Below are 18,109 nucleotides of genomic sequence, written 5' to 3'. Positions count from 1 at the left end.
TCGTCCCGCCTGCTGAAGTCATTCCACCCTAAGTGATTTGGCCAGAGAGGAGGATGCCAGAATGACCACAGACACAGAAATAGGTTGTTCCAACCCCTAGGACACCAACCATTTTTATCAAGATTCAGTAGATACTAAGAACTCACTTCTCATTTCCACTGACAGGCAACAACCTTATTACCTAGCAAGATGGGAAGATTTTAAGAAGTGACTGGAACCAAGTCTGCTCTTTGTGGCCTTGCTGGGCAGTGCTTTATTGGCACGAAAACTGAGTAAAGGCAGTCCTTTCCCCAACTGGCAGTGGTCAGTGAGGAAGAACCAGATTATTTACTTGTAAAGGTGGTTGAGAGCTGTGAAACTCCAGCAGCAAGATTCACCCAGCAGGCATACCCAACTTGGGAACAGCAGCTGAAGACATTCAATTCAGCTTACAGACTGGGACCATGTAAAACTTGACCATAAGTGGACAAGCTCCCAAAGCTGTTTATTCCATAGATGTATCCCCTATTGGCAATTGCCTTCCTCCTTATTTATCTACTTCATCTCTCCACTTTAAGGCTTCTAAGATTTCCTTGACAGAAAACAATAGACATTCACTGTACAGTACACACTTGTAATTATTAATAAAGGGTGCACCTTTGAACTTTTTCCATGTTCAGCTTGCTGGAAAACACAACAGGAAACATGTTTGAAGATTGGTCTGAAACATTCAGAAAAACAAAACAAAAACCCCTCTTGAACTAGGTAACAACAATAGCAGAAGGCAGGCATAAAGCATTTTACATCTGCCTTGAAGGCTACAGAAGAACACCCTTCAGAAGCTTTACACTAGCATTACTAGTGGTAATGGTAGTTTGGTAATGGTAGCATTACTACTGGTAATTGGTATTTTGTCTACATTTGCCTTAAATACTTTCATCCAAAAGTAAATTCAATCATAAATTTCAGGCAAAAGATAAAATTCGTTCAGATGGGAAATAATGTCACAATGATACATAAGACACCAGGGGCTCCCATTTTCATCTCTAAATGAAGTTTGTACACCCATGCAACAAAAATGTGTTCCTCCTTTACCACATCTATTGTCTCCCTGGCAGAAATCAGTATGCACATATCATACAACACACATCTAACAAACTCAGCACCAGACTCATGCTGCAATACTGTAAGCAAAATTGGTATATATGCTGTTATAACACCTAAGACAAGTATCTGTAGCCAGTCGTAATTCCAAGTATCAACATATCTAGGTTTAGTAACTTTCTTAAAATCAGAAATTAGGTAGCTTCTTGTCTTTCAAAAGTCCACTGATATTCCAGCTGAACAGGTAAAACAGAGAACTAAACACAGAAGTGATAACACATGTTCCATGAATTTATCCGGCATAACTTGAATAGAAACAAATCAACCAACGATTTTTATTTTCAGTAATATGCATACATAATTGCGTACAAAATCAAAATTTAAGTAAATGTGTACAAAATTCAAGTTGTTCTTGTATAAAATTTTCAAATGAAATAATATTAACACTTGAAGCCACACAAGAAGAACCAAACTGCCTGCTAGCCACCTATTTCCTCTACTTCAAGCTAACTTGCTTGCATCTCTCGGAAAGATAGCACAAGCTGTCAGCATAAATCACACTTTTCACTGTGACAATCACAACAGTATGTCAGTCTCCCAGAAATAGGCAACTAGGAGGAGGAGAGGTAATTAAAACATCAAAGTCAGGAAAAAACATTCTTCTGAATTTACTTTAAGAGATCAACTACTTCTAAATACCTGTGTTTGAAGTGGGGCTGTGGAAGGCCACTGCTTAACGTGGCTGAGGTTGCTTTTTCTAGGGAAGTTTGAATCAGCACTAAACAAGGATCTTTTCCACAAAGAAGTCAAATGTTCACATAAGTACCTCTGACAAACTGAACTCTGACAGTCATCCTGGCCAAAAAACCTGTGGACAGTGAACAAACCCTAATGCTTTGTGTCATTTTCTCAAACTCCTGTATGTTCCATGTTAGCTTCATTAAGAAAAAAGAATTTTTTTGGTAGCAGGTTAAAAGCAGTAAGCAGCAAAAGTAACATCTTGTTACAGCACTGTGTTGTACTGACAATTCATACAGTAACATAAATAAATATACTACAGTTGCCTCTAAGATAGCTCATCAAATCAAGTAATTGAGGTGTTTAGTGAATGATGGTGCTGCCCCTAAATACTGTCCCCAGGCCATACTGCTTGACTGCAGCAGAAGAACTTGGCAAGCTACACAGAGGTTGCATAAAAAAGTAATTATCTTGGTTTCAAGAGGTATCACTGTAAAAAAATTAAAAAAAAAAAAAAAAAGGAAAACCAAAACCAAACCACATGGCTGCTGTGACATAGTGAAGATGATTTCTTAGATATAAAGGACCTCTATTTTCAACACTGGTTTAAATATTGAAGTTTTAAATTGGGATGCCAAGTCATAAAAATTGGGCCATATTAGTGCTAAGTGAAAGGATGCTGCATGATATCTACAATCACAATTTAAAAAAAATGTACACTACAAACTATAAAAAAATAAATCATTTTACAGAACAGTTTCTATACAACAGGTGGGAGAGATTATGTCTTGCCCCAGAAATCTTTTCTCTTCTGGGCTCGTTCCAGTATCTGAGATGCAAGCGAGCTAGATGCTGCCGAGCGAGCAGAGATCTGAGACAACCTGTCATCTGTGAAGAAAGCAACAAGGGGAAAAGTAAATAGGAAGATTAAATATACCTATTAAAACACAGTTGACATTCATGGCAGACTTCAAAAGTGCAAATATTTTTATGCCCGCTTTCACAATGGGTGCTAAAACAGTACCACAATACACTTCAATTTTATTACTTAGTAACTGACATGCTGGAGAAGAATCTCACTAGAAAACTGTTAGGATGCTAGGTAAGTTTAACAGAGCTACATGCCCAGCTCTTGACAAACTCCAGAATGAGATCCCTATGGTCACCTGGGAATTGCCAGATTCTCCAAGTCATCTTTGCATTTACTTGCCTGCATCAGAAGATCTCAGAAATTGTTCCTCTGCCACTGAAGTTTGTATAGACTAGACTCTGATAATAACACTTTCATGAAAGCAACACACTTCTTCAAGCAAAGCAGGCAACCTTAGAATAACACATGACTAAAATACCATAACCTATGTTGCCAAAGTAGCTCTTCTGTGCCAAACCCAGCTAGTGCACCACAAGCTGTTAAAAGAAATGTGCCTTATGAAGAAAACAGGAAGTTTAACACAAAGACAACAAGAAGCATGCTTTAAAACTGTACTTTTGAAAGGTCTTCCTTTTGAATACAGGGTCTACTTTTATCCAGCAGAACTCTTAAAATTAAGAAGCCTGGATGCTGCTTCTCTCATAAAGTACTACATGATGCTACCTGCAGAAATGCTCTTTATGAACAATGACCTTAATTACACCCATTCTCCAGCAACAGGTTAAAAAGAACTGTACCACTACTTTCCAGCCCTCCCCTCCCTACCAAAAAAACAAATTTCCACAACTCAACCCAAACAGGACCTGTACTTTTGTCAGTGTTTCAATTAACTTTGCAGCAGCCTTTGTAAAACCTTGAAATACAGTGATCCAAGCAGCCCATAACAGGCTCACACACTGTGCATAACAGCTATATTCCCGTGTATGATAAAACTGCTAACTGCACTTCTGCAGACAGACATGTCATTGGAATAACTCCCAGGTTTGTATGTACATGAACAAATATGGACATATGAAATATCTGTGAGCTGGCACACTTCACCTGTTTCTGAAAGCTCATACATCATCATTTGAGCTCAGCTCAAAGATAAAAAATAAAGAAAAAGAAACAGCAGTTACAGCATTTAGTCTGTGTGCAGCAAGCTTGTGGGAAGCTGCAGAGTACTATAGGATTTTGTATGGTTTATGTAGATACACAGATGCTTGGCTGAGCCATCTGCACAACCCACATATTTTCCAGCCAACTGCAATGAGTAAAATAGAGAATCAGCCTGAACCTTGGTTAAAACCAAGGAGCAAACAAGCATAAGGGCTACAGAAAAAAGCTTTTGGTTGCCTTGGGGTGTACTTATAAATAAACTGCAATCAGATAGGAACTTGCTCTGCCCATACTCTAATCTAAACCAAACACAGGTGATTGCGACTACCACAGCACCACACCAATCTCAACCTCATACACCATGCTAAGTAGCAGTAGCTCAAGCTAAAGAGGCTACAGTGCCTTCAGTTGACTCACACTACTGAAACAGTTTATTTGTGTCTGCCCACAAAAAGGCCAAGATGCACCAGTGGGCTGTGCTCTGGCTGCTCCCACAGATTAACTTTACAGTAAAGAGAAAAAAAAGGCCAAAACAGCAATCAGACTAACAAGATGCCATAAGTACCCCTAATAGACTGAGCAGAGGAACAGCTGTGAAAATTCAAGTCAGAGGAATCATTTTATGCTGCCTATCTGGTGCTGAAGTCTTACAAGCAAAATCTTTATCTTAAAATTTGTGGTACCTTTTAAGTTGCACCCAAAGCTACTGCAGCTACAACTTGGGCTTTGGTTATTTTGCAGTTTGTCTCTGTTGCTATTAACACAAAGGCTTAAAAGTGTGTATGGAAGAAACGAGTTTAGGTAGAGAACTGAGCAAGCTACAGTAACCATATTGAGCCACAATCATCTATTTAATTTTCAGTTGCATTTATACCTTCATATTCATGCTTCAGATTATTACGATGAACATTTTCAAATTATTTTGATGAAATATAATACAGTGCCGTAGTTATTCATGCAAACACATAAACCAATATGAATTACTGCATTCAGAAACTGTTCATATTAGTGCAAAAGTTAAAATTAAGAAACATGATATACAATAGGACTTTGGGACAAGAAATACCTTCATCATTATAGTTTCTTTCCTGAAGGGGTAACTGGAATGATCTCATTTTTGGATTGCCAACATTCCCTAAGACAAAAAATATCAAAGGAACAATTTTTAATCCTTTCAAAACACACGAAGGATAATATTTCATTTTATAATGATTAAAAACGTTACACTATTTCCAAAACATGAGTCTTACAAATAGAAAACATACAAAAAACTTCACCAGACTTCTTTAAACTGAGGTAAATCAAATAAACTTATTCCACTGTATTCTTCTCAAGACACCTATCTTTGGTGAATGATACAAGCTACTTAGTGAATTGCACTTAGTGAACTCGAGGTGCAGAGCTAGAACACAGTACCAATTCTAACCTCCTTCTGAGGAAAGTCTCTGGATTTAGCTTATCCTTACAATGTAAGGATCAAGAAGCGTGGGACCTTAAGCAGCTCTAGAAAGTCTTTCTGGAATGGAGTCAAGCACATAAACTTTATTTTGACTAAGGGGTGAAGGATTCTTTTCTTTGTCATGTCCCCAGTGGCCCTAAACATTGTTTAAAATCTTTGAATTGCGCCAGATTCCTCCTCAGCCAAGAAATGGCTTTTCTCAATACCCAATAAATCATCTGTAGATGGCTTTTTTGTTTCCATATCCTGCAGAAATATTTAAGGATCTTATCTCTCAGATATCCACAACTCCTGCAAAATAATACTATACCATAAAGGTATCCAGTAACACACTGCTGTTGATAATTGCAGCTGGAAAAGCATCACTGCATGTAGTTGTAGCCTGAAAACTAAAAACTACAACTGTTCATGCTAAACAAGTTATTCTCATAATGAGTAAGTACTTACTGAAAATAATAAGGCAAAATTAGAAAACAGACCACTAGAATACAATTATATTAGTGGAATCCGAAACTAAGGTGGAAAGTTGTATGCATTTTCCCAGCAAGACTAAACATGTAGTAGAAAAGCTTTTGTTTACAAAACAACACATTCTTTGTAGAGTGTAAGGCAGCAAGCTCAGCAGTCTCTTGGCCTGAACGCTGCACTGAAGCCATTCCCATCATGCAGAACTCTAACACAGCCAGTTAATACCCCAAACCCACCATTATGCTGGAATTCTGGATCCTTGAGAGTCCCTCGAATACGACGAGAGGGACTCCAGCAAGGCATAGAGCAGCTTTTGGCTGACTTCTGCACACGAGGTGTAGAGGAACACTCTTGATGGGCTGAAGCAAAAGGAGCTTGCTGGTCAGAAACCCTGTTAGGAGGCCACTGATCCTGTCTAAGTGGCAGAGGATCCAAAGTTCCCAGCCCAGCAGGTGGAGAGGTAAGGAATGGCACAGCTTCCACTTCCACATCAGGCTAAAACACAATAGAAAGAAAATAATAAGAAAAAAAAAAAACAAACCCAAAAACAAAACCACACACAAAAAGCCAGCATCTCATATACAGCCTTCCAGCACAGATCCTCACATACAGAAAATGTTGGCTTTACACTGTTACATTACACTTCTCATGAGGGTACTGGAAGAGTAAGTATTTCAAGCTTGTGAGACAGCTCAAAGAAAACCTATTCCTAGTAACATGGTTTGAAAGTAATCTAGTCAGGTCAGGCCAAAAGCTTATTTGCTTCACAGCAAAAAACTGTATTCTTAGATTTTAAATCAACATAACTAACTCCTCACGCAACTGTGTCTGCTTCTATTGCAGAACTTACTCCAGGGATGTATGCAGTGAAATGCTCATCGACTTTGTAGGACACAGACTAAGAACAACTTGACCAAAAAAAAAAACCACAAAACCAACATAATTTTGAGAGGCAGACAGTTCACTCCTAAATGTTTCTATTTTTCTTTTGTTAACTATGCAAGCTGCAAAGTCAAAGATGTGCAGAAGCAAAGGAAGGCAAGAATGGAACTATTATAGCACACCTTGTACATAGGCACCTAACCTCTCCTTGAATTTCTTTCAAGTTGAGGAATCTAGACTGTGCCCTATGTCAGTAAATTTAATTGGGCGGGGGGGTGTTTGGGGTTTGTTTTGTTTTGGGGTTGGGGTTTTTTTCTGTGTGTGTTTTTGTACTGTTTTGAGGGATTTTTTGTTTTGTTTGGGGTTTTTTTAACAGATCCTGTGCATTTAGCAGAAAAAGCCAAAATGGAGCTCATCCAATCTCACTCCAATAGCCTCAACCCCTTTGCTTGATGCCACCCAATAAATTCTTGATTCAGACATCAGCCTGTTTTAGTCACAGATGCTGTGAATTTTAGAATGGTAGGTGACAACTCAAGAAAAAAAAATATTAAATAAATTATTCACCATTAATTAAAAAGCACATTCTAAAAATGCATAATTGTAAGTCTCTTTTCTAGCTCACCCGGAAGGACCTTATTTTTGAAGCTTCTCTTGCACCTTGCTTAGCTGAAGAAGGGTCTGTTCCTAAACCTCGTGTTCTCTGCTGTGAAGATGAAGACTTGAATTTAGGAGGAGACACTAGAACCGCACCTCCTATTGTAGAGAAAATGAAAAATGCTTTATTAGCTTAAATAACCTAATAAATTAATTCATACATGACTTTTTTTTTTCCCTTTAATTCTTGAAATACTACTTTGCATTTAAAAGTCTTTTTACCAACAGCTGGGGTAGTGAGATCATGATGAGTCCTCTGAGCTCCACCAAGTGCTCTCAGCTTCGGGGTTGGAAGCCTGCCTCCTGTCCTTGAGGATACAGAAGATGAATCTGACACAGCTGCAGAAGAATTCAATACTAAGGCATTCTCACTGGAAGGAAAAAAAAGAAAAAAAAAAAGGAGAAATAAATGATTAAAGGATTAGCTAAGGACTCAAGACTCTTGCACTCAAGGTTTTTGTTTCTAACACATTCCTACACTGAAGCCTAGGGCAAGACAGTTGGGGCCATAGAACACCAACAGCCTGTAGCTAGAACATCTGCTTGCAATGGGAAGCCCTGGATTCCAGCCCCCATGTCTTAGTTTCTGTCATTCTTTTTTTATGTCACTGGATAACATACATAAATAGTCTCACGCTGCAAATACAGACTCTCTCTTTCACAACAAACCTTGAATGTCTTGCTACACAGTAGCAGGGACCCAACAGGACGGCTGGAAAGAGCACTTACCCAGGAAAGCTTTGAACCTGGTTGCCACCTCAAAGAGGGGAATGTGGGTTTGACTCTTCTCAGTTAATGTGGTAGAACTGAAACCAAGTATCCCACATTTATGCAACCACTCTAGTCCCCAGGTTATTAAATAAATCAGCACTACCACTTCTGTCTTCTTCCTCCAGACACATTTCAAAAGCAGGTGGTGGCATACCCACACTGTGCAAGGAACCTGAGCCTATTGCACACTAGACACACTCTGAGGACACCTACGCAAAGAATGCCTCATTTCTAGCTCTCAAGCAGCCTTAGATAACATGCAGATGTTAAGCTGCTCTGCATGGCCAAGTCCAGAGCATATCTCAGCACACAAACCGTCAGATTACCGGATGACAGAAAACCTTCAATGTCAAACAGAGACACATCCATGAATTAGATAATCTCTAGAATTAGACAGAAACTTCAGAAGGTTTACAGGATTATGGTTTTGAAAACCTGCATTTAATTTCTAATTGACTCAAGCACCTCAACCATTCTTCGTCTGGGTTTTGCACACAGGATATTATCCCTAAAGGAGACAATTACGATTTCTTATTTTCAATGCCAAAGATAAAACCCAATGAGCAATACAAGATGCTTAGGTGGTGTGATAACAAAGGCCAAAGCTATTCAGATTTAAATATCTATCAAACTAAAATACTGTTCTAGCAAAAAGAAAAAAAAAAGTATGCAAAACTTGCACAGTAAAAAGCCACAGACTCCTGTAACTGGATATAATCTGGATCTTTCAACTGCCAAACACAGTACTATGCACTGTACTATGCACATACTGAATTGATTTCTCATTATTTCTAAACAGCCCTCCACCTTTTTCCCACCTGTGTTCGTTAACATAATCACTGGTTATTACTGGATACTACTTATTTTTTTCTACCAAGTCATTTATCTTTGACCATGTTCTTTTTTTTTTTTTTTTTTTTTTTAAGGAAAACAGATGCTTAAGTACAAGATTAGCATGTTTTCTATCCTTTCAGTCCTATTAATCCTACACGGTTTATCCAAAGAAACTTGTGAGCTTTAATTTTCAGTACACTTGGCTGCTGTGTCATGAACAGTCTGCTCTGAGAGGCCCATCGTTTTCGTAAGTTTTGGAAAAAAAAACCCAAAACATTAGAATTGTTCACTTCTACAAACTTCTGTCCTGCATGTTAAAAATCCACTATTCTTAATGATCGATTCATTTTCATCAACCAGCTCAATGCCTTGAACTTTCTCATTCCTTAGCATACTGTTAAAAACAAAAGTAGTGTCACACCAACTTATGGTGTCTTAAGTAAATCTGATTTAAAACCCAGAATTAGTTAACCTACAAATTTATGAGATGTTAGAGGAAAAGATTCTATATATACATCAGAAAAATGTTCATTGTTACCCTTCAATTTTCTTGTCTTCATTGGCATCCTTATTGTTTTCTTCTAACTGCTGAGCCACAACTGCTGCTTGTTCATCTTGTTTTTCTCCCTCTTCTGTTGATTGCTGATTCTCCCTTTCTTCAGTACCTTCTTCCTCACCCCAAACTAAACGCCTTTTGACTGGAACAGTTAAAGCATCTGACAGATCTTTCTTCTCTGTGCTGTCCTGGTATGGCTGTTCCCTGGAGTCAGGGTGCTGCAGCATTTGTGGGCTTGGAGCAGTCTCTTTTTCAGAAACTCTAGGTAACAAAGAACATGGTGTTTCATACCACTGATTTGCATGATATACACATGTCTATGTAGAACACATTTATCCAGTTTAGCCCTTCTGCCAAAACTACATCTCAGATACTAAAAAGTAGTAGAGTTGACATGATGAATGGTTAAATTTCCACTGAAGTTTTAACTGATGTTTAAGCACCATCCATCTTTAAACTAGATTCTATGAAAATTCTTTCTGGATTACCATTTCAAAAATTATAATGGAAAATTAGGGCTCTATTTCCAATTTAAACATCAAGTTAGATTATCAGAAGTGCTCAAAAAAAAAAAAATCAGTATAAAGGGACTGTCTAATAGCACAATTTTGAAAGGCAAACAGTTTAGAAAACTCCTCTCTAGGCACAACTTTCGAAAGTGTTAAATTCTCAACTGCACACAGAAATCAGTGCAAATTAGCCCAGTGCACAGAAATTACATAGAATCATAGAATAATTAGGGTTGGAAAGGACCTTAAGATCATCTAGTTCCAACCCCCCTGCCATCAGCAGGGACACCACACACTAAACTATGTCGCCCAAGGCTCTGTCCAATCTGGCCTTGAACACTGCCAGGGTTGGAGCCTTCACAACTTCCTTGGGCAACCTATTCCAGTGCCTCACCACCCTCACTGTGAAGAACTTCTTCCTTATATCTAATCTAAACTTCCCCTGTTTAAGTTTAAAGCCATTACCCCTTGTCCTACCACATCAGTAAGAGGATCTGCATTTCACAGGCAAAAAACCAAACCCATAAACCAAAAAAATTACACCATACTTAGTATCACACACAGTGTAATAAATACGTTTTTTACGTGTCATCCCCCAACCCTTATTAGGGCTACAGTCATGCAAATGGGTAGATCTCGCACACATACAGAAGACAAGTACTGCACGTACAGCAGTGTAAGTGGACTACAGACACAGGCATCCAAGGCACTGTTTTAAATAGCAGATCTCAAATAAGACAAAAATTACTTTTTCTTTTCCTCCTTCCTTCAGCAATACAGTCTGTACATTTTACTACGTCCTGGGTTCAGCTACAGCAGTCATTTTTTCTCCTTCTTAGTAGCTGGTGCCGTGCTGTGTTTTTGACTTTCAGCCTGGGAACAATGCTGATAACACCGATGTTTTTAGTTGTTGCTCAGTAATGTTTACTCTGACCAAGGACTTTCTCAGTCTCATGCTTTGCCAGAGAGGAGGGGAAGCCGGGAGGAAGCAGAGACAGGACACCTGACCCAAACTGGCCAAAGGGCTATTCCATACCACAGCACGTCATGCCCAGTATATAAACTGGGGGGAGTTACCCGGAAGGCCCAGATCGCTGCTCGGGTCTGGCTAGGTATCGGTCGGCGGGTGGTGAGCGGTTGTGTCCTTTTCCCTTGTTATTCCTCTTATCATTATTATTGGTAGCAGTAGTGGTTTGTATTATACCTTAGTTACTGGAGAGCTGTTATCTCAACCCGTGGGAGTTACATTCCTTCGATTCTCCTCCCCATCCCTTCGGGAGCGGGGGGAGGAAGGAAAAGGGGGGGAGTGAGCGAGCGGCTGCGTGGTTCCAAGTTGCCGGCTGGGCTTAAACCACGACATACTAAAATACCAATTCTGAATTTTCCTAGCAGAATCTGCCAATTCTGATAGCCTTCAAAGGAAGAAGAAAATGGATGTACACCATTCCAGTTCCTAAATCTTCATCTTGGAACTAAACAGCATCTAAGACTCAACCATAAGATTACTCAATCCTGACAAGAACACTGTTAACATCTCAATAGGCAAAACATATTTCATACCATTCCAGTGGAAACAATAGTATTACTTCAGCATGAGTCAGTGCAAAATTCCTCCAGACTTGATGAGACAGACTAAGGTTGACACACTAAATATGCATTTGTGGAGAATTATAAGAGAGCAACCTCCTCTTCTTTCAGAAGACTGGACTGTACCTCATTTTCAATTTGAACACGTATCAATTGATGTATCTATGAAAAGGTAAATGCCCGCATCTGTACTAGAAAATTTCCATATCACAGAATCGTAGAACAGACAGGTTGGAAGGGTCCTCTTAATACCATCTGGTCCAACCTCTGGGGAAAGGGAGCCTAGATGAGATTATTGTGCACCCTGCCCTATCACATCTTGACTACAGTCAAACATCCAAGATCTCTCAGCTATGCTAAGCCAATATTCATCGTTTTGCTCCATTTCAAAGCTGCACTATAATAGGCAGGAATAACAACCTTACCCGGCAAGATCTAGTGCTCTGATGTTGTTGCTGATGCCTTCTTCTGAACTGGAATTTGAGGACACATCCCAAAGACTGTTATTATCAGACAGGATCTGATTGAGATGGTCTCGGGAGAAGTGAGTTCCCTCTACTCGTTGCCTGTAAGCCTTTGCTCTTTCTCGAAGTTCTTTCACCTACACAGCAAGGTTTCATAAATTGTATGCTTGTTTAAAGTTCACCAACAGACTATTATAAAGTATTTGCATTAGCTAATAGCAGCTACAGGAGAAAAGCAAATTACTCATAATACAGGGCCACCCACATCACAAACGTCGCATGCCGCAGTAAATGCAACAAAAAGAAAGCAAGCACAACAAAAGGGTGTGTTTAGTAAGCATGTCTGAGCCATGTAGCCAAAGCAAAATTGTCAATTATTCATTCAAAGAGCACAAAAACTTATGCAGCCACTATAAATAAGTTTTGTGCTGGATTCTATTTTTCCCATCAGCACTCAGACACAGTGCTCCAAACACTGAAATAGTAACATAGATGCAACCAACCTCCATATACCACATGGAATTTAGTGTGTTTTGAGAAGCCTAAGGAGAAGAATACAGAATAATTTTAAACTTTCTTATTTTTCTCTCAACACTGTATTGTTGGTACCACTCTTGTAACTTTACTTCAATCTAAGGAAGAAATTAAGTACTAAAAACCTGTCAACATAGCTCTATGCTGCCTCCCTGAGATTCGGTAAAAAGCTGTAAAACAAGTACATCAGCACTGATGTTTCACCAGTTTTTGCCAACCTGGAGGAAATTAATCTAGATTTCTAAGCATTAACACACAAAAATACATTCACCATTAATTTATAATTGTTTCAAGTCAACAGATCTATGTGCATGTTTAATACCAAGTTTCTCTGCTGTGAATACTGCAACTGTCTCTAGCTACATTAACCTTATCTCAGGACGGAGCTGATGATCACATGAGAATTCTTGGTGTGATTGTATCTAAGACATAGTATCAAAATTTCTCCTTCTAGACTATCAGTAACTGTAAGAATGAGACACAAAACTGTTCAGGTGCCAGGTTTAGTCTTAAAAAAAATAAAAGCGAAGCCCTCTCTTCAGACATTATACTGCTAATTATACACAATCATTTTATGGCTAAAACTACTTAAACACTCACACTGTCTTCTGTCCTTCACCCAAACACAATTAAAGTGCAGGAAGAAAGAGCAACAGCAACAGCAAAACTTTTATGTTTAAACTATTAAAAATAACTTTGTGTTATTGTGTGAATTCTGGCTCACTAAGAAATGGGTTCACAGGAAATAAGTGTTTTGTCAAAGAGCAGGAAAGTAATACTAACACTTCCTCTAGCACATTTCTATAGCTTTTCTTATTTATTCTTCTTTCATGATAGACTTCACATTGTTCTTCCTGCAAGGAACAGTTAGTGGGCCAAATTCTGCTAAACCCACTAAAAGAAACTGGATGCAGCAATAAGAAATCCACTTAGCCCACACCAGCTAACATCCCATAATTCAACCGGCTAAGCTTCCAAAGAACAGCCCATTAAAAACATACGCTTGTCATTTTAAGAGGCAAGTTTAAACTTTGAGGTGCAAGTGATTTACTGGATTATTCACTTGAAGTAGAAGAATGAAAAATTAATTATGATAGCCACAACACAAGGAATATAAATCCAGAGCAAGAGGACACTGCAGGGAGGGGAAGAACAGTATCTCTCCAGTGAATTGTGAAGAAGCACAAAGGACAACCATCTCCTTCAGTGACTCAGGGGCAGCATTATCTCAGAAAGACATAGGCCCCAGAGAGCCCTACTGTGATTATGAATTGCCCACATTAATTTTTCAGAAGCATAATTCAAAGAAATTTCTTCATTCAACTACTGGAAAGAAACCCTTAATAATATATTGTAGAGTAGCAGTCTAGGAGGAATCACTATGGCTAAGGTCATACCAGGACTCTATTATGGTATGGTAATAATCGATATTACTATAGACCTGCTGGAGCAAGTCCAGAGGAGGGCCATGAAAAGGATCAGAGGGCTGGTGCACCTCTCCTTTGAAGACAGGCTGAGAGAGCTGAGGTTGTTCAACATGGAGAAGACAAGGCTCCAGCTACCTTCTAGCAGCCTTTCAGTACTTACAGAGGAATCCAGAGAGGGACTTTTTACGAGATCATGTAGGGATAGGACAAGGGAGAATGGCTTTAAAGTGACAGAGAGAAGATTTAGGTGAGATATTAGAAATTCTTCACTGTGAGGGAGGTGAGACACTGGCACAGGTTGCCCCGAGAAGCTGTGGCTGCCCCATCCCTGGCAGTGTTCAAGGCCAGGTTGGACGGGGCTTTGAGCAACCTGGTCTAGTGGAAGGTGTCCCTGCCCATGGCAGGGGGTTGGAACTAAATAATCTTTAAAGTCCCTTCCAATCCAAACCATTCTATGATTTGCCTGTTTGGGATCAGAACTTCACAAAGTTTGCTTTGGACCCAGAAATTACCCATGTGTGGTCCCAACTAAAAGAGCAACCAGACTGGATCAGTCAGAGCTTATCACCTAATAATCACATTAAGCGAGAGTTGTTTTTTAGGCACCTTTGGCAGGGGTGAGTGTCAAGAACCCACCAGATGTAGAGGTTAAATACAGCTTTGAGGAACATTTCGTGTCAGTGCACTAGTATGGGAACCAGTATGGAATCATGCAGAAATCAAAAGGATTGTTGGGCAGCCAAAGTACTTTTGTTGCTTTATAACAGAACTGATGCACTTGACACTTTTTTTCAAGTTATGCATGCAGACTTTCATTAATCTGCTGTTAACATATTTCTTAACTGGCTGGATTCTTTCTTATGTCTCAACTGTGAATGAAGTATTTCATTCAGTCCTGCTATTTTAGCCATACTGGATGCCATCTTGTATTCTTAGAACAAAAATATTAATGGATGCTACAAACAAACAAACAAACAAAAAAAAACCTCCAGTCAAGAATTGGGTCTATCAGGATTTTTTATTCTTGTATTAGAGGTTTTAAGAAGTAACCCTGGTTTTCTCCAACCTCTCCTGAAGACCAGAAAATTCCAAGCTTGAATCTTGCTCCTTGCTTTCACTACTCCCACAAAAAGTTTCTTATTAAGAATTATAATCATCAGGGATACATATGAAATATTAAGAAGATAACAGCAAATTCAAAAAACTATGTAGAAAAAAAAATCCCCCACAGAAACACATTTACACAAGCTAAATATTATTCTTTGTCTACTAGAAAAACTAGTTTGGTAAGCTGTCCTGGTTTTGGCTGAGATAGTGAAATTTCTTTATAGTAGCTCCTACGGTGCTATGTTTCAGACTTGGGCTGAAAACAGTGCTGGTAACGCAGGGATGTTTTCCCTATTACTGATCAGTGCCCATACAGAGCCAAGGCCTTTTCTACTTCTCACCCTACTCAATCAGCAAGCAGGCTGCAGGTCCACAAAAAGCTGGGAGGGGACACAGCTGGGACAGCTGACCCAGACTGACCCAAGGGACATTCCACACCATAGGCATGTGAGCATATAAAGCTGGGGGAAGAAGCAGGGGGCGTTTGGAGTGACAGTGTTCATCTTCCCAAGTAACCGTTAGGTGTGATGGAGCCCGGCTCTCCTGGAGATGGCCAAACACCTGCCTGCCCATGGGAAGTGGTGAATGAATTCCCTGTTTTACTTTGCTTGCACAAAAAGCTTTTGCTTTACCTATTAAACTGTCTTACCTCAACCAAGGAGTTTTCTCACTTTTATCCTTCCAATTCTCCCCCCCATCTTGACACGGGAGTAAGCGAGTGGCCATGTGGAGTCACTGCTTACTGGGGTTAAACCATGACATACGCTCACAGAAATGGGATTTTAAGTCTAACAGATAGGAGAAATTCTGGTAAGTCCAGTTATAAAATGTCTCTTTTATATGAGCTCATATTAGGATCTAATGTAGGCACACATACATAAAAATGTGTATGTAATCAAAAATGTGTCTGTAATTTAAGCACCTTTGCCATCAATAAAATATTACTATAGTTTTAAGATGAATTTGGCTCTTCCAGCTACCCAGCACAACTTCTTCATTTAGAAGGCCCTAAAAGTCTTAATATTTTTTAATTCTTCATGCCTACTGCCAAGTGACTTGTTTCTGGTTTCCTGCAATTCCCTTCTCAGCAAGAAAATCTCCATGGCAAGACACATCCTAAACACTTATCTGAAGTGTGGTAATTTATTGTTTTCCCATACACTCGAATTAAATGCTCCGTAAGTCTTTGGAACTGCTGAAAATCTCTGAAATGCTGCAAATCTCTGAAACATGACCCATAGAAGATCCTGCCTGGTAAAGCAGAACATCCATTGTCCACTTGCAGATTCCTCATTCTTTCCCTTGACTATACTGCAGTGACTCCTCCCAGCTGGCTGTGCCTCAATTTGCTCCAAAGCACTGCGTCCCTTTCCCTTTACTTGCTTACCAGTCAGTTGCTCTTGAAGCTGACCACTGCTCCTGTTTTGAATGTTACTGATACAGCATCCAGTCTCCAAATTAAAGTCTTACATACCAGAGAAATGACATAATCTTCTACAGAAATATCCTGCATACCACTTTGTCGGGCTGCATGCAATAGTTCAGAATATTCTACAGCCTTAGTTACAGTAAATTCAATCCATATACCAATACATGTAGAAAAAAAATCACTTGTTTTTAGTCCTCTAGTATTGTCTTGAGGCTGTTTTCACAGAATGGATTACCTCATGCATGCATACACAAAATCTGATTATGAATCATCACATACTACTCTATAGTCTTAGTACCCTTTCACACTGAGTATTTTGTATATATTAAATATATACATTTGCCTAAAAAGAAAATTACTTGCTAGATTAAGTCCGTTGAGAAACACAGAACTGAATGCTACCACATTACTCCTGCAATTGTCAGAGGATGCTAATTTCAACCTCAAAGCCCAACACCCTAGAGCCAACTGCTCCAGTTCTACCTTACACAACAGCTTCTCCCAGCTGACAAGGAAACTCATGTTTTCAGGTAGTTGCAACATGTTTAGCAGGCATCTTACAAAGGCTCCCTCTATCAGCTGGGTGAAGCCTAAGTCAATTCAGTGAAAACTGACAGCGGCAGACCTAGCTCTAGCAGTTTCTTAGTATGCTGGTAACAGTACTGATTTTTTAGGAAATCATGTGCAATAACACTGCTAAGAAATCCTATGGTACTGAAGCCGATCTGCATTTTCAGAGTTCTGTCAAGGGAGTTCTTACATAACACCAATCACAGTTACAGAACAATCTACAAGAAAATACTTACACTGGCTGAAATTTGCAAGAGAAATTCTCAATCTGATGTTGTGTAGGACTGAATTCAGCTGACTGCTTTGAATGGATTCAGCACGGCAAGCTAACAAACTAAGCCTGACTATCAAGCTGACCTAGGCTGATACGCAAGTTGGCATTTTCCTTTTATTCCCTTGGAATCTCTTACCATCCAATTCTACAATTTGAAAAATTCTGCTTGTTAAAACCTGGTTCAACATCAACACTGAGGTTATCTGCTCCAAGACACTCTGTTCTGAATCATTCTGACTGTAAGGAAAACAAAACTCCTCCTTCACTTTGGATGTCACATTTGTATATTCTTTAAGTCAGAGCATCTCTTCTTTTTCTTACTATATATTATACTGATTTGTCACAACCTAATTGCCTTTGTATACTCACCTTTGGAAGTATTATAATCTCAAAACTGTATCTTAAAAACACCACAATTCAAAGTCTTTCGCATCTAAAAATCAAAATACAAATCATACTCTGGCTTCAGATTTTTAAAAATACTCACCTGGTTGGGAACTTTACTCCTAATACGAGACCAAGCTCCATCTTTGTAGAAATACTGAGCTGGAGACAGAAATTTTGACCTATATTCAGTGCTCATCTTCCTAAGAAATCAAGAATGAGAAGAGGAAGAAAAAGGCAGAAAAAGTAAAGCTTGACACCCAGAATACTCTTTAAGAGCACTTTTGAAGTATACTTGCACTTAAATGCCAGGGCTAAGATGTGAAAAACCACAACTCATCCATACT

At 39.2% G+C, this 18,109-nt stretch overlaps 1 protein-coding gene across 1 annotated transcript in view; it reads right to left on the bottom strand.

Annotated features, from left to right (window-relative positions):
* Positions 1-2,602: 2,602 nt before the first annotated feature.
* MDM1 (Mdm1 nuclear protein homolog (mouse)) overlaps positions 2,603-18,109 on the bottom strand; it is a gene marked incomplete at its 5' end in the record, with an annotated part of 24,617 nt that continues 9,110 nt past the window's right edge. Inside the window, 9 exons of the mRNA XM_010013748.1 lie at positions 2,603-2,709; positions 4,917-4,985; positions 6,014-6,272; positions 7,285-7,415; positions 7,539-7,687; positions 9,460-9,738; positions 11,999-12,174; positions 12,541-12,579; positions 17,866-17,965. Coding sequence (XP_010012050.1) covers positions 2,603-2,709; positions 4,917-4,985; positions 6,014-6,272; positions 7,285-7,415; positions 7,539-7,687; positions 9,460-9,738; positions 11,999-12,174; positions 12,541-12,579; positions 17,866-17,965 — 1,309 coding nt within the window. The remainder of the gene's footprint in view (positions 2,710-4,916; positions 4,986-6,013; positions 6,273-7,284; positions 7,416-7,538; positions 7,688-9,459; positions 9,739-11,998; positions 12,175-12,540; positions 12,580-17,865; positions 17,966-18,109) is intronic.

This window comes from Nestor notabilis, unplaced genomic scaffold (genome assembly GCF_000696875.1).
Source record: "Nestor notabilis isolate BGI_N333 unplaced genomic scaffold, ASM69687v1 scaffold7404, whole genome shotgun sequence".
Taxonomy (NCBI): domain Eukaryota; kingdom Metazoa; phylum Chordata; class Aves; order Psittaciformes; family Psittacidae; genus Nestor; species Nestor notabilis.
The sequence above is the reverse complement of the archived record's forward strand: the minus strand, read 5'-3'. Positions and strand labels throughout refer to the sequence as shown.